Below are 15,984 nucleotides of genomic sequence, written 5' to 3'. Positions count from 1 at the left end.
AAATTACTGCTTTAGTAATTCCCTGATAAATTCAAAGCTTTCAGCTGGTGTAAATTCCCTACCTGTAGAGAAGTTGTTCTTATTGGGGGGGGGGGAGGGTGGCGGCTAGGCCCGGGGACTCAAAGAAGTCTGTGCCTGGCACTGAATGAGCTATGAAAAATGCTGACGTGGAAGAAAATAAACTCGGAGCACTCAAGGTTTTCACTTCACAATCTCCTTCTTGGTGGAAATGAAGCCACTTGTGCCAGCAGCGGAACCCACTATGCTAGATTCTAACTTGGGCTCTGGGGAGCCAGGCTAGAGAAGGGGCTGTGCCATGGTCACGTGCTGTGCTGCTGCCTGGTATGCTCCCCCTTCCAGAGGCAGATGAAGGAATTGGCCAGGCACTGCCAATCCCACTCAGCACCTCCTTGCAGCTGTACAAAACTCTGGAAGGTGTGATTTCTGGACAGCAGCAGTGTAAAGGGACCCTCGGCAAATTGCCGGCTAGCCTTGGTTTGCACAAAGTCTCCCACCCCCATCCCTCCATGCATTTTCCTTGAAGTTGTGGACTGGCTGCTTTCCACAGGGTGGTGGGGATTAGAGGTTGTATGTGGAAAACTACCACCCCACAGGCTTGCCCAGAAACACAGCCAAAGTGACCTAACTTTGAGAATCTGGGCTCTTACACTTGGAGAATGTGAGGAGAGGGCTGAGGGTAAGCTTACCAAGCACTTAAAATAGGCAGTGTGTAATGGACTCAAGGGAGCCTACAAAGAGCTCAGGTGGGCACTTGTGATACACTAAAGAAGAGGTAAAGCAAAGCAACATAAACTGCTGGACTGGATGTCCCCTCTTTTTTGTTGTTTTGCCTTTTTAGGTTTGTAACTCCTCTATAGGGTAACTTTTCTTTATACATACACATTTTTTTAAACCGTTTTTGTCTTTTTTTGTTCTTGCAGAGGGCTACCTTCAAGCAGTCTCTATTTGCATCTTCCTGCTTCCCACACATGCAACCAATTTTCCAGCATAATCAAGCACATGGTGGAAACACACAACTACCCATTTGAATGGACGAGCAATTATAAACAGAACAAAAGAAATGCACACATCGCAGGCATTTGATGAAGAGGAGCAAAAGACTAGAAACCAAGGGCAAAATTCCAGATCAAATGTATCTGCATCTTGTAACTGATATAAGCAAGTCAACTTTATGCAAGTATCAAAAAAAGGACCTCTCTAGAGCCTCACTTCAGAAACAGACTAGTACAGAGGAGTCTCACTCCTGCCCTATGTGACTTATGGACTATGGGCAGAGAATCACTCCATGAGTACATGAAACCCCGAACTAAAATAAACATCAGCCACTAAAACAAGGATTAAATGCCTGGTGGATTCTTTATTTGAACAAACTGATGTTATAGATTTTGTGGTACAGATGTTAAGTGTTAGTGTGAAGGCATGAGAGGCCATAAAACATAGGCAGGAGGCTGTCAGAAAAGTTTACATTGCAGAGAGCATACATAACCAAACTGCATACTAGTTTAGGAGTCAGGTGTTCCTGACTTAAGAAGTCAGACAAATTCATGTGAAATATGAGCTGAAACAAGTCAACCTATAACACGGCATGCATATGCTGTGGGTGACTAGGCACAAGGGACATTACTCTTTTGCCAGCCACTTTGAGAGTGTGTTACACACTCCCCACAGCCAAAAATTCCACAAAATTCAGGACTGTTAGGTGCTGGGAGCAGGGCAATACACCCCTGGATGCTCAGCATGAAAATGCATGCAACACTGCACAAGCTCATCAGCTGGCTTTTATTCACAGGCTCTTACTTTTTCCTTCGCTAGTCACCTACAGAGCTACCATCCCATCTTCTGCAGTCCAGCAGTGTTTTAACTCTTCCTTAGGATGGCAGAAAACATAGTCCGTACTCCTATCATAAGCATAATACAGTTCTTCTGAAGCCTCAGTAGAAAACTCCTTATGTTCAGTGCTTTTTATGGCAACCCAACAGATGCACAATTCCAAAGCAGCCGCCCCAAATGACCTTTTCCTATTACACGCCGAAAGTCCTGTCTAGCACTGTCTGGGTTTTGGCACATTCTCCCTGTAACTGCCGAGTCCTTTCCTGCTCATTCTGCCTCCTTTCCAACGTATTTCCCAGACTCATCTAAAAAGCAACCTCCTTTCCTAGCCCTCAACTCTCCACTTTTTTTCCCCTCCTCAATCTTCCTCCTTGTAATTTTAGCTACCTCACTCCCTTTAAACCTACAGAGAGTTTCTGGATGCACTTCAACAAAAGCCACAAATAAAAGCAAAATTACAGAGTCCTTTGTGCAAGGCCAGATTTCTTCCTAGAAGCCCTTTCCTATTCCTGCTTTAAAAGTCCTCTCCAGTTCTTCCTCAGGCAGGCCTCTGCCAGCTCCCTTCACCCATGACCCTTGTAACATCCCTATAAGCCCCCACATAGAGGGCTAGCTCCATTTTCCTTGGTGCTGTTATTTCAGTGCCACAGGAAGAAGGGGAGAATGTGCAAGCAGCACAAACAGCTAACACCATTTGTCCCTGTGCCTCAGGAGCAGAAAACCCTTCCCTGGCATTCACACTAGGGGGTTTTATTAGTTTCACTTAAAAATAAAAATCATTATCTCTCCAAAGCAAAAGAGATATGGGGGGGGGGGGGGGAGAGGGGAAGTGCTACTGCACGCAGAAATCAAACTTGGAAACTAAAGAAAGAAAGAAACTTCTTGTTGAGGCATATGCGGGGGGCTTACTAGTTAACCTAAAATTAGAAGTCAAAGAGGTGAGTTTGCAAATTACAAGAACAGGATGCCACAAAGCTTCTCTGGCACTAGTAATAGGACACTACTAACTCTCCTTAAAAGGCTATCAAGTCCACGTTCAAAATATCAATATCCTGCCCTTATGTCTGTTGGACATTGCAATTTAATCTGGATGATGCACTCATTTCAAAGAAAAGAAATTTTCAAATCTAACACAATGACTTAATTTCATTTCAACTCTAAGCCCATTTACACAAAAAGAGAAGGTGTAAGGTGGAGCCCATGAAGCAGGTGAAACAGAAGGCAGAAGTTATCAGCTACATGTACATCCCAGAAGGAGAGGAAAAGGAAAATCTAAACAGAATACAAGCAGGCTTCTTTCTTAGTTTGAATAAGCTCAGTGGGTAGGGATATGAAACACAGAGAAGGATGTTTATTATTTAAAGATACACCAAGAGAAATATGCTACAGTTAAATCAGCCTGTTTCTTGCCTTTGAAACTCTACAACTCAGTACCCTTGTCTGCTCAGCCTGGGGACCAAGCTGCTCATGGTTAAAAGTGAGACTGATGCGCAAAGGCTCAGAACTCAGACTTCCATGATGGCAAAATATTTGCTGCAAAAGTCAGTCTGCTGAAGGAGATGTGCTAACACAGCCTGAGCTAAAGGAGCAACCACAGATCACGGGACAGCTCGGAGCTGCGAGATCACCATAGGCTTCCCAGTATGTGAGGGGGCCCAATTCAAAACTCATGGACATCACTAGAAACATCCCTTCACTGGCTCCTGTGGGCTTTACACTCAAAGCTCTGTGCATTGGTTACCTTGCAGCTGCAGTTCTCATCCATACAACAACAGAGAGGTTCTTTTCAAAACACTGATCTCCTGAAGGAAAGAAAAAGATAAATCACACTTCAGCTCCAGGGAACTTGCTCCAACCAGTTGCTACCTTGAAATCTTGCCTGTGGCATCCACTTTGGAGTAGATACAAGCAATGGCTGAAGAAGGAAACTGAGAAGAACAGACACTACTAAAGTTGCTGCCACAGCCAGCAATTTCTACTATCTCCAGCCACTGGAAGCTGGAGCCCCCTTCACCTCTACCAGGACGCAGCACAAACTTGTCCCTGGGCACTAGACTTTTACACTTCTATCAGAGGAGTGGGATTTTTCAGATTTACCACAGCTAGCTGGTGCCAGTGGGCAGCCTAAGGTTTGGAAGGAAAAATGGTTGCTCATTCAAAACAGAGCTGATTGCAGACTCAGAATAGATGTCCTCTTATTTTTAAGGCTCTGTCCTACAAAACAGTACATACCCCCATTGCAGACAAAAGCATGCATCAACCAGTAGGAAATATCATTATATGGGAGAATAATCACTGCTCCCTCATCCACCTCCCAGATTTTTTTTTTTAAATAAACGCAGTCATTTTCAAACCAGATGAAACTCATGACTATTTGTCTGGCATTGAATAACACAGAATCATACCTACTTCTCTGGAGGAACTCAGCAGCACACAAAAATTTGAGACAGAAGTCATGAACTCTATGCTCCATCTCAAAACACCAGAGAGATTTTATCACAAGGATTGTTACCCAAATTGGTTTGTGACTTGGACACATCAGTTAAAATCTTATTCTTCTGCAGGTGATGCTCAGACATCACCATAGTGCATCAGGACTTTGTTTTTAAACACCCATGGTGTGGTAGGACACCACAGGTAAGCACTACGACCTCCATCAGCTCACTGGATCAATTTGTCCACAGGGTTTCAAACATTGCCATCTCCTGAACTATCTGCACGATGCTCCTCCTAACAGCGCATCTCCACTGTAGGCTCTCCATCCAACTAGAAACAAGAACTCTCTCATACAAGATAGTCAGAGAATACACCTTAAGGTTATAGACAGCAGACACAGTGAGCATGACTTAAGACTACTACAGTGGAAATGGGAATACTTGCTCTGTCACTCCCTCTTAGCCTCTGTGCCTTGGTTTCCTCTTCCTACGTTTGACCTATTCTGTTACTGGCTGTAAATTCTTTGACACAGAGGCAATTTCCTTTGCTTGGGACAGATACAAGAAGGTCCCAGCTTGCTTAGGGCCACAGGGAAGATCCCAAAACACAAATGTAATTGGATCCAAATGACAGAGAGTGATGTACATAAAGCTCTAAACTCAGACTCCTCACTTTCAATCACTTAAACTCAGCAGATCTGAGACCAATCATAAAGCACAGTCCTAATCTGCTCAGGGCTTTGGAGACTTTGGAGACAAAACACTTGGCTATACTTACACTGTGAAAATAGCATCACGGGCCTCCAGGTTTATTTTGTCTTAATGAATCTCTAGCAAATGTGCTTAGTTTGAAAAGAATATTTTTGTAACTGCCAACCCTACCAACTCATCCTGGGCTTTAGCAGCTGAACTCCAATCACTTCTGCTGAGGTTGGAAGAGCACAGGGAGATTCTACCAAAGGTCCTACCATTACACCTATTCTATCTCATTACCTTGAGAGAGGTGGCATGGACCTCCTTGAAAGCTGGGCAATTTGCTTCTGGCAATTTGCAAAAGCCAGTAGAGAATACAGTTCATCTCTCATAACTGTGTTGGCTCAGCAGGTCAAAGTGAAGTAAAAAAGTAGTGCAATAGTATAACATCAAACCACGCAGGCAGCAGGTGAACTGAGAAAGAAGCTGTCAGTTTATAGAGGAGCTTTTCAGAGCTGAAGTCTTGCAGCACCACTGCTAGCTCAGAACTGGTAGCCCCAATCTGCAAACACGGAAACTGTCAGAGAGTTAGTGATTATGGTCCAAATGACCTCTAATTTTCAGTGCTTCCACTCTCGGGGTCACAGTTTGGGACATCTATGGCTGATCACTTGTAATGCCAAACTACTTCAAAAGAATCTTAGAGAATCTGAACAGAAGCAAAACCTGCCTCAAGGTGTTCCTGTCTTGGCCGCACAAACACACAGGTGCCCAATGTTAGGTTGTTTTCAGAAATAAGATCCCAAGGAATCTGCTGAAGGTCACAAGTCAAACAGCATTAGAAATTGAGGCCAGCAGAGTCCCAATTCCCAGATCCAACCCTGAGCTATGATTTATGATGGTATGGAAAACACAGACATCTTCCAGCTAAAAAGCTGAGCAATGTGCCTTAGTCTCCTTGGAGTCACCTGTTTGCCTTCCTATCCAGAAGAACCACTGGAATAGCCATGAACATCCTGAGAGAAGGACTGTGTGCACAAGAGACTCTTGCTCATTAGCAATTGACAGTTTAGATTTTACTAAGTTCCAATGGAAACTAGCACTAAGTTTTATTAGGAACCAAGTGAAGGCTTGGTACAGCTCTGTTGTGAGCAGCTGCTCTGGAAGGGGAGGAAATCCATATGCCACATGTATTTGCATGTCCTTCCCCCCCCCCCCCCCCCGCATCTTTTTGCGCCTTCATAGTGTAGGAAGAAGAAAACAGAGTCCCTCCTGCTCCACATTGTCCATGCTGCCCTCAGCATGAGGGGCCTCATCCAGAGCACACTGACAATAAAAGTTCCCTTGCCATATGTGATGGAAAGGGACACATCAGAATGATGGACTGCTGCAAAATGCTGCTGTCTATCAGCCATAAGGAAACAATCGCACACTTAGAGGGAAAATCCAGATTACCTGTTTGGAATACCAGGGACCTGGAGAAACCAAGGGATTTATCCACACAATTGGGACATATTCCCACGTGTAAAGTTCTGAAAGACCTGATTCTGATACAGTGAATATTTCTATGTTTGAAAACACTTAATGACATTACATCTTCTGCATGGCCTATTGTTGAAATCCTTGCTTTACTGCTTCAACACATGCTTCCTAATATGGACTAGTACAGGTTGCATTACATCTCTCTATTTTTGGTAAGCATGTTTTTTGGCCATAACAGCTGCTATTTCAGGCCAAGTCAAACCTGCAGAGAAAACACAGCTAAGAGACAATGATTAAAGATGGGGAAATGCAATGTAGCAGTAACATGTGTTTAGAATTTATACCTGTTTGGGGGAAAATGTTCCCTACCTTTGATACCTGCATATTACCACTTATTTAAATTATTACTAGCTTTGATCAATTGTTAAAACAGGTTGCAGAAAAACTAGATAGAAGTAATGCATTGTTATTTTGTGGATTAAAATGTTGATCTCCCTGTTTTTTCCCTATTTAGTTCTCTCATGCAGCACATCTGCATTAAATGAAAACTGGTTCATTTAAGCTGACAAAGGCGGTTTACAGAAAGTTTGCATTTAGGAGTAATTTATGATGTCTATATCATGAACACGAAATAATAAGTTTCCCTCCAAAGACAAGCTGTTCTCTTTCATGCTCCTGGGCTGTATTTTATATCAAATCCCCCTCTATGTAAGGGGACTTTAATACATCACTGGAGACCTTTGGAAAAGTTATTAGAGAACTTTACTTTTCCCAAGGAAACAAAAAGTTTTTTTTATGACATGGTTAGAAGAGATTTCTGTGCTTTCACAATATGGCTTGATTCTACCTCTGCAACATTGATATTTCCCCCATACACACACAAGAAATACCGAAAAAACTTTTCCCATGCACAGATTTTGATGGTATATGAAATAGATAATATACAACCAGGTCTCAGCTAATGTTAAGCTACTGTTGTTCCATGACAGCCAACAGAACTATATCAATTTATTGCAGCTGAGGATGTGGTGGATATTGTTGTTTGGAAACAACTTTACTGTATATATAGTATTCAGTGTTTGTGGGCTCATTTCATATTACAACATTGTGAAGTTAAATAGATATTCAAACTGTACTCAACACAAGTAATAAAAATGTTTCGTTGCTTAAGGACTTAATGAGTTTCCATCTTTGAGCTTCAGGAAACGGATGAGAGGTCCAGATATCCTGCCTGGGAATTGTACCTGCTCAGATGTACCATCTCTGTTATGAAATCGCACAGAGGCAGGGCTGTGAAAGAAGCACCCATCTCATGTATTTTCTATCCCCAACCTTAGCTACAGAGAGTTAGTAAAGGAGAGCTCCCCAGTAGTCTTTCTCTCCAGTCTGCCCATTTCCTCTCTGCTAGGAGCTCTTGCCACCATTCTCTGACCCAGTGGGAAGGGCAGATACTGTTGAGAAACAAATTAGCCCCACAGCTGCTTCTTGGCCTTGAGAAGAAACTGAAAGTCTGTGTATGCAGGTCTGTGCCAAACCTAGGGGCACAATAAAGATGATGGAGGATGCATTAACACAGAGACCTCTCCCCCCACTTGGCTCACCTGTGGGGAAGTTCTTACTTATGTAAATCTTGCTAAAATCTAAAAACAAAATTCCCTGTAACATCATCCTCTCTGCAGAAGCACCATTAGTCTGGGATCTTTGAGAATGAAGCACTCAAACTTATTTAATTTTTTTTAAATCAGAAGAGTATGTGATAGGAGATTTCTGTCCCAGATGTAGCCCAGTGTCTAGAGATGAGAACTAAGTGTTTCACATCACCGGTGTGAAGCTATTTCCCATGTTTCTAACGATGCCATGCTTCAGAACAAGTGAAACCCAACCTTCCCTTCCTTCCCTCTCACAGCATATGCACCTGGAAGCCTTTTAATGGGTTTTCTGTTTGCTTCACAGAGGCTCATGTTCATGCCTGAGCAGAAACGTGCATTGTGACTTGAACTCTTTCTCCTGCTGGATGACAGGTGATAAAAATAGTACATATACCCATATCATATGACTAACAACAGCACCTGGCCCATGATGATGGGATCTGTCCTTTGCTGCTGGAGCACTTGAGAATTTAAACAAAAGAAATTAAAACATCAGCCCTGAATCCACAGACCTGGGATGTTTTAACCCATTAGTAGGCACTTTCAGACCCTCACCTCAAAGACCCAGACACAGAAGAGACTAAGCACTTTCCCATTCCTCCTGACTCCAGCCAGATTAATCCTCCTATACAGATTATTCCAGGAAGAACTGTACTCCCACAAAGTTCTCCTGCAGTTTTAAAAAACTACTTCTATCACTGTAGAACATTATGCTGCTTAGACTAAAGGAGTTGTTACAGAGATTTTTAAACAAAGCTTACCAGACCAGAATGCTGCAGCACTACCTAGCTTAACTCAGCTTCCATCGCCCATGGCTTGCCTTTGTGAGGGAAGTAGCACACTTCCAGGCGAGAGGCAAGAGTAATGCTCTTAAGAAGCTGTGCTCTACACCCACTCAGTAGCACTGACACATGGCACTTCCAGATTAAGTAAGAAAGCATTTTAGGACAGCAAAATGACCTTCCTCCCCTCACAAATACACACACTAGTCATTACATCATCATGCTTTTTTTTTTTTTTTTTGCAGTCAAGTAAGTTTGTACATCAAAGGACCATTGCTGCCAATGAAAATCTGCCACTGACCTCTGCTAGCATTGTTTAAACACCTATGATGTGATCAATAACTTATTAAAAACCTCAGCATCTGATGCTTTATATTTTGCTTAAATCCCAAATAATCCCAGATCGTGCCAGGTAGCCATGATTTACAAAATTCCAAGAGGAAAATATTTTTAAAGGTGGTTCTCGCCTGCTCAAAAACCCAAAGAAAAATAGTTAAGGATTGGGAAATGCCTAAGTGCAGCAGTTCTGTGGTTTTGAAAAATATTAATTTTCTATTCTATTTAAACATACATGAATGTTTGTCTATATATTGTTCCACCATATCTTTGTGTACCTAAGATTTCTAGCATGTGAAGATATTCCTTAATTATTTACAACCTCCATCCTTTCCTGCCAAGTTTTAGCCTGGGTTAGCGAAATTACAAGCTAATGAAAAATAAAATCTGTAATAGAAATCTGACTAGTCCTTTACTCTGCTGATGTTGGGGAGTACCACAGTAAAGAGACCTTTTCCCAGGAGAAATGCTGGAAGCAAGCCCCTAGATCACCATTGCCACGCAATTTCATTAGAAATAGACCTTTTGTGTGTCAGAGAGGATTAATTCCTTTGTTTCTAAACTCCTTGTGCACAAAAGTTAATCCAAACCAGACAGGAGTCAATTAGGTCATTAACGTGCTAAGCCTATTAACAGCCATGACTTACATTTCTTTCCTGCAACAATGAAAAACATTCAGGAGTCTGCCTTTAAGTGGCAAAGCCCATGAGCAATTTCATTATTTTATGACATGGCTACTTCAAGCAGCGGCTGTTTGCACAAGCAAGCAGCACTCCCCACTGTGCAGCAGCCTGGCACTTTGCTCCCTTGCTAGCACAGCGAGGCTGTGGTCGACGCACAGGACCAGCACTCAAGGGATCAGAGTTCCGCTCCTAGACCTTTCACAGGCTCTGGTGAGACCTTGGAGCGGGGGGTGGCGGCCGGGACCCACACAGGCCAAGATTTTCCTCACGTAAGTCCTAAGGGAAGGCCTAAAAAGCTATCCTGGACTCACACAATACTCAGTCGACAGGCACATGTTGTCCCCCGCTCCCCTCCTAGCTTAGCCCCCCAACTAGGTGCTAAGATTAGGTGGAAAGAAAATCCTGTCACGGAGCAAGATCCAAAAGCCCAATAAGCCAATAAAAGTCGTTATCGGCCTCAGATAAATTTTGCATCAGGCTATCAATCTCCTTTTGCCTCAGAACTTAAACACACACTTAGCCCATGCAGCCTAGCCATCTTCCATACATCAGCTGAGCTATGGTAGTGATGTGTGGGTGTGTGTGTGTGCACACTCTCAGCCCAACATATATGAAGAAATTCGACAACTTTGCTTGCAGTAGGGAGTTCTAGTTCCTCAGGCTGTCCATGGATTGTGAATGTAACAGAGTGAAGGAAGGGGGAAGACAGAAGAAAAATACTATCAGGAGGACAGTCACCAGAGAACAAAATCCCCACACTATTAGCCTCCCACTGCAATGGCAGCAGTATGGCTTAGAAATTAGATACACATCTGTCACCCTTTTTATTTAAATGACAGCTTTAACACAGCATCACTGGGTTACAGCCAAAGACTATTTGGGACATGCCACCAGCACCTTGCAGAGCCACAGCAACCCACAGGATTTCAGCCCAGAACACTAGCCCTGACAAGGCATGCCAACATGACGCTAGAAACTGAATCCAGAGCATTAGAGAACTTCCACCTATAACTGCGAGACCAAAGGATACAATCCAAGTCATTGCCATTTCTCAGGGAGCTGGTTCACCTCCCAACTCATTATAATGGAGAAACTCCACTGAAACAATATATCTCATATTCCAAAGCTATTAGACTAATAGAAAAGCACTAGAAATTATTTCAGAGCATGTTTGGTCCAGAATAACTTCATACACAAGAGATATCTGCATTTCAGCCACTACTGCATTGACAGCTACGGTAACAAGATGCCATACGATAACGGGGTAGAATACTCCACTACCTAATTCACACAGGCTCCATGCTGTCATAGCCGTTGCTCTTTCAATATACAATCTAGCTAGATTGAAGCTAGCTTGGGGATATCTGTGTGAGTTGCTATCACATTTTGGACTCGCAGACCTCGAACTTGGGTTCACAGATATCCAGTGAAAGCCAAAGACCTTGAAGGTTTCTTTATGATCCCTATGGGCTCATTCCCTCTACAGCAAGGCATGACAGAGAAGAAAAAAAAGTTTAAAAGTTACTGCCCACAGAAATAAGAAGCCCTATAACATGAGAGCTAGAGCTTAAGTTTGATGAGCCAAACACCAGAAAGAAAAAACAAATCAAGTTCCTTGTTAAAAATATAACCTCGTTCAAACTACATTTGGCAGTTTCAAATTCACATAAGCCCATACAAAAGCAATAAAAATAAAAAAAATACAAAGTCTGCCCAGTTGACTGCACACCCTGACATACTCTGTTATGGATGGTGTGCTCTGCTAGACAGAAGTAAAAATGATGACAGGTGAGAAACTGAAAAGGAAAGTAGATTGTATTACAATAGGAACTGTGCGTCCCTCTACCCCCCCAGATATCTTTTCACCGTGCTATGAGCTGGATCCCTGGATCTAAACTCCACAAATAATACTTCAGATACTTTCATTTCATTTAATCGCAAGTGACGCTTTCTTAATTCAGACATGCAAGGAACATCCTCCTATCCATGAAAAATTCTTCTCTGCACAGTGGCACAACTCAAGTGGAAAGGTAAGAAGAAAGAGCATCCCTCACAACTGACCTCAGTTCAGATGCTCAAGCCTTTGCTAAGAACATTGTGAACACCTTTCGAAGCGGCAGTCATGCAGTTTTGTTAAAGCAAAAGTTTACTCTGACTTAGTATAACATTTCTCTTCTCACAAACTGATAATTCTATAGCAATATCCTAATAGTTTTTATACTTGTGAAGTGGCTTCTTCTGCCTGAAGAAGCAGAAGGATTCACTAATACTTGCCATTTCTCACTACCTCCAACTGCTCAAATGCTTGAATCACAAAGTACAGACATACCTGGCAGAAAACAGTTAAAGCTATGATTGCACACTCATAGCTGTTCTCTTGTGCCACCTTAACTCACCTGCTACAACCTTGCAGTGCTCATCAGGAACCTGCAACTTCATGGGATGACTTGATTTTGTAGATCGTCTGCGCCTGATGAAGTGTTCTTTTCCACTAAATGAGGTCTCCGACATATTTACTGGTTGTATTAGCAGGTGCTCTGATCCTATCTGGATATAGCCAACCTGTCCACAAAAGAAAAAACAAAAACAAACGGGAAGAAACATCAGACAGTTTGGTATCCTTACCTTTTCTACCTTTCCAAACTGAACCCAGACCATTTCATTGCAACCATTCTTTACAGGGTGAGGAAAAAAAGGTGAGTATGCCCACGTTCAATTTGCATAATACACAAAGAACTTCATCTGCTTCTCATATTTATTTTTTCTGTCATAGCACTGTTTAGAAACATTCCCCCTCTCCCCCAAAAAGGCCCCTTGTCAACACCCATCCCTTTTTCTTCCCTTTCTTCCTCTCTCCCGAGCTAGAGCTCCAGTCTAGCCAGAAGCGTGAGTACCTGTCTTATGAGATGCATGAAGACAAATAAACTCTATTAAGAGGAATGCTTTCATAATCACTTTAATTCCCAGCTAGAACTGTATTGTTACCAAATGGCATTTACCAGCCCTGAAGAGCAGGAATACACATTGCCACTCTTGGGGACAATGCTATGTGAAATAAAGCAATGATGTAAGCATGACTTGCAGAGCCAGCCACATTTTTTGGCATGGGTACCAAATACCTCTTCCTTGATTGCAACAAGGACCACAAAGTAATCAGTGGTCTCCTTGCAAGTCAAGGGTTGGGTTTCACTGGTCAAGCAGGGAATGGACTGTTGTAACTTCCTAATCACAAGCTTTTGCACAATCCCTAGAATAATCAACACAAGCAAGGCACAGAGACTGTTTAAATATCAGTAGCCTCCACAGGTTACAGGTCAGAGTGCTAAAACCCTGCCTCTCTTGCACCAAGTCCAGACCTTACACCAGGGCTGGCAAGAACACCTTTGGAAGGCAGCTTCTGCCCCAGGAGAACCCTCTTCTGCTTGCATCCCAGAATTTTTAAGGTTCTCTTACGCCTTTTCCACTCCTTTTCTGGCATGAAAGGAAAAGACTGAAAGCAAAGAAAACACCCTAAAATTTAACAAAGCTTCCAGGTTTAGTAATCAACACTGAGGTTGTAACACACTGGAGAAAATGAATATGTACAATGAGATTTTTTTTACTTATTTTTCATTGTACTAATCAATTGCAATAAAAATAATTATTGGAAAGTCTTTGAAATATGGCTCTTTGCCATATAGTCCCTTGAAAGAATTCCCCAGGTGTGATCCAGCTTCCCCTGCTTGCAACAGAAGGCTTCATTTGGCCTGCCAGGGAGAATCAGATCACACCCCTGGTACACCTGATCGGTAAACGGGCTTACAGAGGGGTCCTGCTAGGTTGTGTGCCTGTAACACCCATCCTATACATGGAAAGGGAGACAAGACCACCCCCGCCCCAACTGCGTTCCGTGCCAGCCAGGCAGCCATCCAAATAAGTGCTCTGCATGTACATGCAAATACTATATATTCAACAGCTGACTGTACTAATATGATTTATAATATACATTACACACATACTGTAAATTGTACATTTCCACACCTTCCTGCCAAATTCACTCCTCACGTACACCCAGGAAATCCCTTTGGCCTAGTATTTCCAACAAGAGGAATTTCTGCTAACAGAAATGAGAGCGCTCATCTTTTGAAAGCCTTAAAAACTGAACAGGATTCAGGGGAACCAGGATCTCTCACATATAGTCACTCCTTTTGAAAGTGTTTGTGCTTGAAACCTCCACGTCTCAATCTGCCAAGCGTGCAAAGCAGAGTGATAGCAATTACTCCCCTGTCTCAAAAGGGACAAGAAAGACCTCTTTTGAGGTCTTTCGAAAGAGACCTTGACCTTGGGGCAATACTGATCAAGTATAGAATGCCTTGGCAGATCTTCTGGGAGGTGTCGTTTATGAACAAAAATTGACATTATTTCTTGGTCCTACAGAATGAGTAGTGGTTTCACAAGACCCACTCTGCCCTGGGGTTTCCGAAGGGGCTGCCTCTTCACTTTTATTGCAAGTAGGACTTTCTCAGAGTTGTTTTGGCAAAAAAAAAAAAAGAAAAAGAAAAAAAAGAAAAAACACACAACCACACTCTAATGACTTATTCTTCCAGCCTCCTTTACGATGCCCTCCACTACTTCCCCTCCTTGTTCTAGTCTTCCAGCTGGGAGGTAGCCCCAGCCCCCTTTTTTAATATAGGTTTTAATTATTTAGGAGAAGGGTTGTAAATCTGGTGCCATGGTACTAAAAGCCACACCAGAGCTCCTGAAACATTGCCAACCATTTTTGCTTGTGCCAAAAATATGTAAGAAGTCGTCGGTTTCATCACCACCCAACATTATCCCAACTTTCTGGCATCAAGTGTGAAAATAATTTAAACCATTGGAAAGGACTTATGTTTCACATTTGCTTTGGAATTGTGAAACCTATGGAGGGAAAGAGCCATGCGTCTTTACCCTGGAATAGGTTAAGAAGCAATCTAAAGTTTAATCTGACAAGCCAACCAGAGTTTGGAAGAGGAAAGATTTGCAGCACTGGGCCTGTAGAGTATTCCAAGGAAGTTACAGTTTTCCACAAACTTGCCAATTGAGTTCTGAAGCCTGTTGGTCCAGCTGAGATCTTTTTGACTTACTAACTTGAATGCTAACTGATTCTGTTCATTATTTTGCTTTTTCTGCAAGAAATACATTTCTCATATTGCCTCTCTCAAATCCTCCAACTACCAGATATTATACTGCGTAAATCTCAGCATGAGATATCAGACATCAGCAGTCAAAAAATATTCTAAGCTTTTCTTCTCTAGTATAGCTCACGTTCAAGGATTGCAGAAAGCTGGTTTCTGAAGATAAGCAAAACAGAAGACCACATAACCACCAGAGCTATCTTTCCCACGTCTCTGGAAATCATTCCAATTAAATAAAACGCTTTGGATTTACCAATTTAGGTTTGCCTGGGGAGATAAGTATCAAAAGCTGGACTACTCCCTCTGGTCCTTCTTTCACTTCGAGAGCTCATAAGAACAAGACATGCCACTGTGCCGGACACCAGCACTGCTATAAGTCCTGCAAAGCAAGCGGGCTGCTACCCAGCCATCCCACAACACCTGACACACAGGAGTTACCCAGAGCACAAAAATTCAGGGGGGCTTAGAAATTCACTGTCATCTGTATTATTAATCTAACTCTGATTTTGTGATTAGTACAACAGGACATTAGAGCTGACAGAATCACTCCATTTAGCTAATAGCGAAGACTGGAATAATTTCAGCCTCAAAAGGCAGGCAACCAAACCAACGAGTCAATGAAAATAAACAATAGCCACACTTCCCACCGTAGCCCCACTCACCACTGTGCTTACAGTGGCAGTATCTTTTATATTCTCTTTAATTTAAAAGTCAGCTTGACATTGCTCACTAACAGAAAAGGCCCTGTTCTCCAAACCACCAAGATATTCTCATATACACTCAATGTTTGCTTAGTTATCAGGAGTTTTATACATGTATTGGTCACTCGTGCAAGACGACATCTGCTCACTCCCTAACCTACTCTCACACTACCAGTAGCTCACTCTCCTCCTATGCTTTCTCCTCCTTGCCACTGA

The 15,984-nt window shown here is 42.6% G+C and overlaps 1 protein-coding gene across 3 annotated transcripts in view; it reads right to left on the bottom strand.

Annotated features, from left to right (window-relative positions):
• ADAMTS17 (ADAM metallopeptidase with thrombospondin type 1 motif 17) overlaps positions 1-15,984 on the bottom strand; it is a 201,787-nt gene that overhangs the window by 178,286 nt on the left and 7,517 nt on the right. For all 3 annotated transcript variants that reach the window (XM_064517899.1, XM_064517900.1, XM_064517901.1), the window contains exon 3: positions 12,308-12,473. In XM_064517899.1, the coding sequence (XP_064373969.1) occupies positions 12,308-12,473 (166 nt within the window). The remainder of the gene's footprint in view (positions 1-12,307; positions 12,474-15,984) is intronic.

The sequence above is a fragment of the Dromaius novaehollandiae genome, chromosome 10 (assembly GCF_036370855.1).
Source record: "Dromaius novaehollandiae isolate bDroNov1 chromosome 10, bDroNov1.hap1, whole genome shotgun sequence".
Classification (NCBI taxonomy): Eukaryota; Metazoa; Chordata; class Aves; order Casuariiformes; family Dromaiidae; genus Dromaius; species Dromaius novaehollandiae.
Note: the sequence above shows the minus strand (reverse complement) of the source record. Positions and strands in the feature narration are given on the sequence as shown.